General features: G+C 41.1%; 1 protein-coding gene across 1 annotated transcript; it reads right to left on the reverse strand.

Annotated features, from left to right (window-relative positions):
• Positions 1–7: 7 nt before the first annotated feature.
• LOC104268863 (gap junction alpha-10 protein-like) lies at positions 8–707 on the reverse strand (the record flags this gene model as incomplete). The annotated part of the gene is made up of 1 exon (XM_009878945.1): positions 8–707. A coding segment is annotated over exon 1 (700 nt), but the record flags the coding sequence as incomplete, so codon positions are not given.
• Between the last annotated feature and the right edge of the window lie 10151 nt (positions 708–10858).

Here is a 10858-nt window from a genome sequence, read left to right on the forward strand (position 1 = left end):
TTGAGGCCCAGGTGGGCGATTTCTAGGATGTTGAGGAAGAGGGAGACCGCGGCGATGCTGTTCATGAAAACCATAAAGATGGTCTTCTCTGTGGGTCGGGACACAAAACAATCCACCGTGTTAGGGCAAGGAGGGCGAGAGCATTTGTAAAGGGGGGACATGTGAAAGCCGTATAAAAGATACTGACCTATCATAAAGCCCACTTCGACCACTGACCGGGTCAGGATATGCAGGACATAGGTGCGCAGCAGGGACCCTCTCAGGGGTGCCTTATTCACTTTCTTCTGTTCCTCCAGCGTTCGCAGTTCCCTCTCCACTCTCCTGTGCTCCTCAGGCATGGGCTCCAGATCTTCCAGCTGGGCCCGCAAGTGGGCTTTCCTCTTCTGCCGCTCTTTCTCGAGAGCCCTTAACCTGTAGAGCGCGTGGCCCATGTAAACTAGCGACGGAGAAGAGACAAATACGATCTGCAGTACCCAGTATCTGATCAAGGAGATGGGGAAGGCTTTGTCATAGCAGATATTGTTGCAGCCAGGTTGCTCTGTGTTGCAGATGAACTCAGACTGCTCATCATCCCAGACGTCCTCGGCAGCCACTCCTAGCACCAGCATCCGGAATATGAACAGGATTGTGAGCCAGATTTTGCCAACTATGGTGGAGTGGATGTGCACTTCTTCGAGTATGCTGCCCAACAGGTTCCAGTCCCCCATGGTCAGAAGTTCATATCTGAAATAAAAAAAAAAAATATTTTAATGCAATACTGGTTTTCTTTTGGAAATAGCAGTTTGGTATTTTTTTTAAAAAAAATAATGTTCTTTCATATACCTTCTTCTGATAGCAGGAGAGCTCCATTATTTTCTACTTAATGGGTCTCTAAATGAAGGCAGACTTTATGATTACTGGTGAAAGATACGCCTACATTTTTACACTATTCTTTTCCCATTAAGAAAGAAGACAATTATTTTTTTGTTTCACTTTGCAAATCCTTTGCTGACTATAGTTTAATTCTACACCCACTCTATTCCACTGTATGTGGCTTTGCCACAGTTTGGGGTGAAAAACAAGTAGAATAGTATATAATGCTCATGGTTTTCATTTGTTTGATAAATTTTGAGAAGTATCCTGTAATTGTGATAGAAAAATGTTTCATTTTGTACTCCAGAGCAGTAGCATTATTAGTGCCATCTGTACAATATTTTCCTCTCTACCAGGGTAACAATCCACAAGTTTCTCACTTGGATTCCTAAAACTATAAATACATAGCTAATTTACACATAGCTGCACATATGTAAATAGTCTGAGTTCCAGTATGATGTTAGTAAACTAAAACTGCTTGTAGGATTTGTGTCTAATTTTATGCATTTAAAATCTTACCTGATCACCCAGACTTTGTCTTAATTATACATTTCAACGTATGAGATCAATAAGCGAGGGATTACGTAATGGAGTGATGTAGAGGTTTCTAGCTGTGAACATGAGATGATCTTTTGAACTACTTCTTTCCCAGGAGCTCTTTGACTCACCAGCAAATTGATCTACGTTCTGGTGCTAGATGCTTGATTTCACAGAATCATAGAATCATAGAATGGTTAAGGTTGGAAGGGACCTTGAAGCTCATCTAGTTCCAACCCCCCTGCTGTGGGCAGCGACACCTCTCTCCCACTCGACTGGGTTGCTCAAAGCCCCATCCAGCCTGGCCTTGAACAATTCCAGGGATGGGGCAGCTACAACCTCTTTGGGAAACCTGTTCCAGTGCTCCAGTGCTTCACCACTCTCATGGTGAAGAATTTCTTCCTTATATATCTACTCTAAATCTACCTTCTTGCAGTTTCAGGCCATTGTCCCTTGTCCTATCACTACAGGCCCTTGTGAAAAGCCCATCTCCAGCTTTCCTCTAGGCCCCTTTCATGTATCGGAATGCTATTAGGTCACCCAGGAACCCTCTCCAAGCTGAATAACCCCAGCTCCCTCAGCCTGTCCTCATAGCAGAGGTTCTCCAGCCCTCTAATCATCTTTGTAGCCCTCCTCTGGACTCACTCCAGCAAATCCATGTCCTTTTTGTACTGTGGGCTCCAGAACTGGATGCAGTACTTCAGGTGGGGCCTCACCAGCACAGAGTAGAGGGGAAGAATCATCTCCTTCGACCTGCTGGTCACACTCCTTTTGATGCAGCCCAGTACATGCTTTGTTTTTTGGGCTGCAAGTGCACACTGCAGGCTCGTGTTGAGTCTCTCATCAGCTAACACACCCAAGTCCTTCTCCTCAGGGCTGCTCCCAGTCTGCTCTCCACCCAGCCTGTATTTGTGCTTGGGATTGCTTTGACCCAGGTGCAGGACTGAGCCACATCCCTGGAAACTGTTCAGGAGCTTCAGATAATGTGAGGAATTGAAATGTAAGATATTTGCTTATTTGTGAATGCACCACACGTTTGGTGTTGTGTTCCTGGATTTTTCTTCTGCTGATGTAGTAATAAAATATTGAAAGCAACTGGGATCATATGTACCTTAAGGGTTCACACTTAAATTTTTTATGCTACTGTACTTTAAGAACTTCCCAAATTCCACTAAATCACAACTTTTAGTAAAATGCAAATTCTACTTTGGTTTTTTCGTGGTTGGTTGTTTTTTTTCAGAGTGACTGGTTGCAGCACCCGAAATCTTAGACAGTTTTAATTGATAGCACAGCTGGGTGATGGTTATCCATAATGCAAATTTAGTAAAATGCAAATGTTTTTTCGTGGTTGGTTTTTTTTTTTCAGAGTGGCTTGCAGCACCCGAAATCTTAGACAGTTTTAATTGATAGCACAGCTGGGTGATGGTTATCCATATATCTTGGTTATAGTTTATGATATGATCCTGTATACTGTGATTCTTCCTGAAGGCTGTATTTATCCACACTGCAAGTCAAGATTTTCAATTGTAACTAACAGTGCAGCCATTCTGTGCATAGGCCCACTACAGAATTTATTATCACATTTCTGTCAGGGTACTTTTTGATTATTTTTTTTCCCCCTGCAAATTTGAATCTACACAATGAACTTCCCTTTTGGCACAGGGAACTAGCTGAGGAAACCTATCCAGTCAATCAGTTTCTTAGGTGCTGTGATTTACCTGGAATATCTTCTTCCCCCACTCCTTCCCTCCACGTATATCACAGAAATAAGGCACATGAAAATAAAAAAGGCAGCAACAATTTCGTAGTCCATTTTCCTCATCTTTAAAGAATAATGTCAGATCTTTCTTCTGACTTCATACAGATTTTATTCAGAGCAGATATCAAATTGTTATAATGGTATAGGTTGGGTAGGTGTAAAGATGTTCATAGGCTGAAATGTTCACTGGAAGATGTTAAATCTCAGGCTAACAATGCCAAACCTGTTTTTTTTCCCAGTCTTAGAAGTGCTGGTAGAGATTAGTTCATCTTCAGTAAAGCGAGAAGTAGAAATTTACATAGAGCAAGCTCCCAAACCCAGAGTACTCAAGAGGCCAAGGACAAGTGGGTGACACTTGCTGGTCACTCTGCGCTACGTCCCCTGAAAGGTGCCTAGATGTCAAGAGCACAACAGTTGAGCAAAGGAGCTTTGGGTATATTTGCTGTCTTGCGAATGGCTGATCCCTCATTGAAACAGGTAGACTCGGCAAAAATAAGAAACAAACACCAAGTGAGATGCTAAAATGTAAAATCAGGAATAAAAGGGACAGGAGACATGCTTTAATCCCAAAGACGAAATGCTAGCATTCCTCTAGCAGTAGGAATTGTCATCGCCCATTTTGGAACAGAAACTGAATGTAACCACTGGAGATAATAGAGGACAAGAAGAGGAGTATAAACAGAGCACTCTTGCTCTACAGAGGTGTTTGTTTCTTAAGTCATTTCTACCAGTATTTAAAGAACTCTATCCTCACCTTTCCTTTATAAGAGCCGACACGGGAGAGTGATTGTAGGAGTGTCTAATAAGCTCTGTGAGTGAACTGATTATACCAGGAGAATTTCCCTTGAAATTGCACTGGTAGAACCACAGTATAAATATTGATGTGGTAAATATTGTGCATAAAAAAGTCAGTCTAGAGCCACAAAAGCCAGAGTTTCTACGAAATAAGCCAAAACTACATTACAACCAATAATAGCACATAGCAATGTTCTTCCAGTTTTTCCACCTTTCCCTTACCTGGTCTTATCAGAGTTCTGTGTAATTGAGTAATTTCAGTTTATTGCAAGAGAGTAATCTCAAATATCAATTATATCTTTATTTCCAGTTTACCAGTGGACTAGAAATTCTAGTATTCTAGTATACTCGCCTAGTACACTAGGAATACACCAATTTCAGTTTAGGTAGTGCATATCCACGACATTTCTCATATTATCTGACTACATCTGTGTATATTGAGGTATTTTTATGAGGTTACTTCAAACAATAAAATTCATGCATGCAATCAGTTAGAGTCAGATGGAAAACAATCATTTCTCTTGGAGGATGTTTCTTTATTTTTTGTTTTTGTTACTTCTTTATTTTAAAGTTCACTTGATCATTTGCCACTATTCAAATCACTTCTACATAAAATTTATGCCAGATTTTCATCAATTGTGATTGGAAAAAAGCAGAGGGAAATCTTAAATTTCTTGTAAAAAAAAGTTAAATGCTAAGACACAAATACTCCTGGGTTTAATTCACAGTTCTTCAAGTCTGACAGGGATTTGCCTGCTCCGTACTGCCCTGGAAAGAATTATTTTTCTGCTTCTTACCTTAGGAGAAAGTCCCTGGTTGGTCTCTCTCAGAACATCGCAGAAGGAGCACGCATTGCTGCTGATTGTTGTAGCTCAGAGACTTTCCTTTGACACTGCTAGGACATCATTTTTTTTCTTTTTTTTTTTTTTTTTTCCAAGAGCCAAAGCATGGATGTCGTACGCTGAGCAGACTTCTTAGTTCTTCATAGCTGGATGCCAGGATCACTCAGTCTAAACTATATGTGCACGGTTTAAAAATCATCAGATGATAGGATGGTGCCTCTAGCCAAAATTATCATGCAATTATTTTAGTCAGTGGCAGTTAACAAAGCCATTCCCCCAAGGCTTGATGTGTACGACAACAGTTTGCGATGTTCCCGTGCCTTGTTTTAGTTGGTTCTTCAAATATTACACCTCCACTCAATTCCTGAATACATTTTTTTTTGTAAACTGCCTAAATAGGCAGCCTTTACAGTACAATAGATTCTTACATTTTCTTTACATTCCATTAGTTCTGCTTCGAATCAATGCCCAAGGATCGATCGGTCATGTCCGATTTCATACTCTGTTGCCTGGTGAGTTAATTTAGGATGTGTTAGACCGAGTCTTTGAAAATGGAGGCCACAGGAACTGAGACTCCAAGTCTTTAGTTAAAAACACAGGCTTTCGGCACAATAACCCTTCTTCAGCTGGGTTAAAGAGCCACCCCCAGGCTCACTCAGAACTGGTGTCCGTGAGAGACAAGGTCTAAAAAAGGACAGTTGCCAAAACGTGATTTTGTGAGAAATCAGGGTCACTAGAGCTGAGGTTCTGATTCTAGGAGCTTCTGCTGCCTAATCCTGCCCAGGCCTAAATTTCACAGAAATCCCAAATATCCTCTGATTTGTTTTTTTGTTTGTTTTTTTTTTCTCTCTTGCTCCAGGACTTCTGTCCCTTTTCTTCCACTCTACAAGATGCTTGACTGAGTTCCATTTCAGCCTCTTCTCCCTAAAGGTATTCCCACTAACCAGTAGCCAGTTCTCACAAGACACTAAGCCCAACTTCTTCTTTCGGGTCAGCTCAGATTTCTATACCAGTGCATCTTTCTCTCTCTCTCACATAAGATCATCTCATCGCCCTGGAAGTCCTGTTTAAAAATGCCTTCAGAGCCCTGCCCTGTAGCAGATAAGGTGGCTGTAGTGTCTTTCCTCTAGCCTCAGTCAAATGTGGCTGATGGACTGTTTATGCATATGTTACAAATGCTTCAGGGGCAGGGGTGTTGCACTTCCTACTCCTGAGAGATGTGTTAATATTCATTCAAACCACCCAGACCTCCACATGCCTTTCTCAAGCCCACGTACTCTCATGTACCTGTCATTGGCATTTTATTTTCATGCCTCTTCTTTCCAAAATTGGTCACAAAGTCCCTAAGGCTTTACCTTGCTGCTTCAGTAGTCTCGGAGCTTTGACATCTCCAGCGGCTTCCACAGCTCCTGGTTGTTTCTCAGGAGCATCTTCTTCAGCTCTGCTCACTGTGAGAACTTGAGAATTGGGGCGAGAGCTGCAGCACCTGTAACTTACTCATCCTGTTGGAGAATGCACCTTCTTGCTCACTGCAGAAGCAGCTTGTTCTCAGTTCAGCACATTTCTGTCCCACCTCTTCTTCCCCTCAGCAGGTCACAGCACCAGAACCACAGGCTGTCCACTGGGTAACCTGCTTTCAGGTTTGGGGTTTCTTAGGGGACAGGGGAGGTGACGTTAGGCTCCTTAGAGACAATTTGATGTGTTTCTGCTTTGGCAGTGGAATAATTTATGTTGCTAAAGGACTGCTCATGCCAGCTTGTTAATAGACCATACAATTAATTGGACATGGAAGGGAAGCAGGGTCAGGGCATGTGGGGTGGTGGAATTGAGACGAACAGGAGTGTGGTGTAGTCCTTTGCATTTGGAGATGAGCAAGAATTCGTGGTGGCTGAGGACACTTCCTTGCTATAAGCATCCGCCATCGGGGAAATCAGCGGACAGTGTGAATGCTAACGAGCAGCATGTGGGGAAGTGTTGGTGGGGGGTGGGTGGGAATATCCCAGAGATCAGAGATGGGACCTCGGCCAGCGATGCTCAAAGTGGTTAAGGATGAGCCATGGCACAACAGGAACCAGCACAACTTCATGCCTGACCTTCCTGGACCAGAAGTGTCCTCCCTGCTAGGAAGCAAAGACTAGGGCATAGTACTCCTGTTCTGCTGGGACAGGAGTTGGAGACAACCATACAGGGTAAAAGCTCTGATCTTGCTGGTTCTTCACTAAGCCCCAGTATCCACACCCAGTATGGGGTGACTACTGTCTTGCCTGTGACAGCACCTAAATCCTAAACGACAGCTATTACAAAAAAATTTCTTCAAATACACTTTTCATAGTGCTGCAGATTTTTACATTCTTGTCAGAGATTCACAGATTTGAAAATCAGGAAAGGATACATGTGGGAACTAATCTTCTACAGACAGTAACATTTCATTGTGTTAATATATTACTGACATTCAAGCCAGGTAGCGTTACAGGGTCAAAACCACTTCAAAGAGCACGTGCTTTCTGCCATCTCACCAAACCCATCATAAAACTCTGAAGCCAATGCAGGCGGAACAGTGAGCCAGGTAACAGGCTGTGGCTGAAGCAATTCAGGTAGAGGCATACAGAAATGCCAAGATGAGACCACAGAATTTCACTCCCTTTAGCCAAAAACATTCCATGTACAGTGCAACCTCACTGGCCAGAAATCCTTTACTGTACTTGAATTTTCATTTTACTACAAATGAACACCACCAGTACTGGACTTGCTCCTTCTGGGGCAAATTACATTTCACAGGAAGGTGAAGGCTAACCTACTTTTACAACATGAAACAAACCAGGCCATGGAGGTCTTTGCAGCCCTCAGCACCGGCACAGTCATACGCCTGGATGCCCAAATCCAAACTGCCCACTGAGACCTGCCCCTGCTCCACACTGCTGCCTCAAACTGTGTCAAGGATAGCTGTGCAGTTTTGGACTGGGCTAATTATCAGTGATGACACTAATTAATTGAATAATGTGGACAACTATGTCCCAGTTTGCAGATTCAAACCATGGGCCTCTAGTTTAACAGAAAGAAAGTTGCGCAACTCTTGTTTAAGTCGTTATTTATTTTACTCCCCATGTCATCTCTTGTGACTCGTGGGTTTGCTTTTGGTGGCACTGCCCAGTACCTTCAAACTCTGATGTGACAGGATGTGCCAGACACCACCAAAACTTTACCCACCTTTCACATCAAAGCAAATTTTGCTCTTGATTGATTTCATAGATTCTCCTAAGAAATCCTTAAGTCTGTTTCTTGGTATGCTTTATTACTGCTGCCTTTCTTCGTGAGGACAAATTACTGAAAATTATTTTGTAGCTGGTTTTAGAGCAAAGACAATTAGAGAAAGGACTTAATGGAAATAGGTGTTAATCCAGTAACCCACAGCTAAGAGAAATGCCTTCAGTCCAGTCAACACAGAGAGTTTGCAAGAGACTGTACCTTTCAGAAAATCCCTCAGAATTTAATACCTGATGCTCCATGATTTCACTACTGTGCAAATCTCCATAAACCCCAATCTCTGAATTTCCACTCTGGAAAATTTTCCAATACTTACATCCCCTACAAGTTTTTTAAACTGAATCCTGTAAAAATATGTTAGATAGAAGCAAACCTATTCCTCAACAGCAAAAAGGCTGCCAGCTACGCTCTTTCAATGAAAAGCCTTGGGGAGGGGACTAAAAGGTCTTTCTCCTTTGTAATATACCACTCTTTTTCTAGAAAAGAAGAGGAAAGTTTTAAGTTCTAATTCATAAGTGCTTTAAAGGTTTTCTCTAGTTTGTGAAATTCGGAGCAGTAATTGCATCAGAGCAGCAGCTGATTACTTCCACGTTTATTGGCCAGAATAACATAGCTACTCATTTAGACAAATTCGCAGAAGTCAATTTTAGTGCTGCCTCACAGCACCCATAGTCGTTAGCCAACAGTTCTAGAAAATATTCTCATTTACCTGAGGTTTCACAAGTAAGACTGTAGATTTACATACAGTACATTTTGCATATATGTATCAAAATTCCTGCAGGAGAAGTAAATTACAAACAACAGTACAAAACCACTTGAAGCCAGCTTTTGTTCAACAAGAACATATGTGTGTGAATTCTACAGTTTTATTTTTGCATTACTCTTACAGTAAGTAAACTATTTAGTTTATACAAAATAAACCTGGAGTTTTATATCATTAAAAAAATCATCTCAGGCTAAACAAAACCTCTCTATTTTTATACATATATGTATATATTTATATATATATGTACACATAAAAGATATTTTACATACCACATAATGAACCTGTACACATACTTACAACAAACAGAACATTAAAAAAAGTTTCATAATTTACAAAAAAGGAATCCAAGTTGGAACCAAAACAGTCAACCCCCCCCCCCACCATCACCTGTACAGATCAGGAAGTAAATAAACATAGACAAGAAATAAACAACTTTGTAATAAAAAACCTGCCTGCTTCTTTGAGACAGAGAGGAAGCACTTAAGTGGAGAGCAGCTACTTCTCCCAGTACCGCGCACGTTTTGATCTCCGAGGATATGGTTAAAAGAGGCCTCTTCGCAGAGCCTGATTTTGCCACAAACACGAATGCTGCTCTGCAACCAACTGTTCTGAGAACAGAGTCCGTGAGATTTTAAACCTCCAATTGGTAAACAACTGTCACAGATGTTTGTCAGGAACAAGCATGGGCAGCTACACCAATCCCTCACCAAAACCACGAGGCGCTGCTGGCGTAGCGTGGAAGATGACCCTTGAGCGTCAAAGGAAAACATTTCAGGAGGAAGCATGTAAGGACGGACGGCTGCTAGAGATGACACGAGCACCTACCCAAGCGTTTCCAAAGCCCTGCCTAAAACAAGGACGATGTCCCATTTGGCACCACGACAATCCATTCCATAGGTCACGTCTGCAATACTCCAAAGGTGTCAGTGGCAACATCACTGACAAATTATCTGATGGTTTATTAGAAGTCTGTCCCCTTAGCTGGAGAGGGAGCAAAAAGCCATTAACATGCTGAAATGGAAGAAGCAGTCACTGGATTCTGAAGAAAAGCCAATTTAATCCAAGTTGAAAGGTAATGCACTTAGGTGGGGCTCTTAAATAAAGTCTAACTAAACAGCGGATGTTTTGGCTGAATAAAGACCACAGCAATTCCAACCCTCAGTAAAGAATAAAACCTTGAACATTAGCAAATTCCTAATACAAAAACCTGTTTGATTTCAGGAATGTTTCTGAAGTGGAAGAAGAAAAAGAAGCTTTTCAGAAATTTGGGATAAAGCAGCAGTATATATGAGATGTGTGTATACATATATATACACACATACACACACACATACACTTTTAGTATGTACTAGTAAAACTGGAAGCAGTTATAAGAGTTCTTTAAAATAGAACGTAATGAATTTCTAATGTACTAAACAATTTGTAAAGACAGATAAAACTGCTGTCAAAACATGACAAGTTGACAAGCTTTTGAAATTGCTTGTTTTTACAGAAAAGTTTTTCTCCCTATCAGTAAGTATAAAGTCACATTTTATAAAACTGTAAAGGTCTGTTTCTAAATTAATTTTAAAAAGAAAATCACTTGTCGATTTTTCATTTTTTTAAACAAAACAGAATGTTCATTATGTTGACGACCTATATTAAGTATCCACGCGTAATTTGGAGCAGAAAAACATAAGCCTATTCCAAAGGAAAAAAAAATAATTGAAAAAAATTCCAATGCACTTTTCATGGATCGCCCCCTATTCAAAATTCATTACTAAGTCTTTTTAAATATCAGAAGAACTGCAAGAACGTTCTTTGTAAATGAATATTCATTATGGCATGTCACAATTTAAAAGAAACTAAAAAAATGGTCACTGCATTAATGACTGGCTTCACTCTCTCACAGAGGTTTGGACTCATTTGATTTGACTTCAAAATTGCAAAGTTAAGGGTCTAGACTAGACAACTGGCACGGATTTTCTGCATTGCCAATGACAACAGACGGGCATCCTCAAAGAGAGTCATTCCTCTCTGCTGAACACTGGAGTCACTAAGAAC

Source organism: Apaloderma vittatum, unplaced genomic scaffold (assembly GCF_000703405.1).
Source record: "Apaloderma vittatum isolate BGI_N311 unplaced genomic scaffold, ASM70340v1 scaffold14901, whole genome shotgun sequence".
Taxonomy (NCBI): domain Eukaryota; kingdom Metazoa; phylum Chordata; class Aves; order Trogoniformes; family Trogonidae; genus Apaloderma; species Apaloderma vittatum.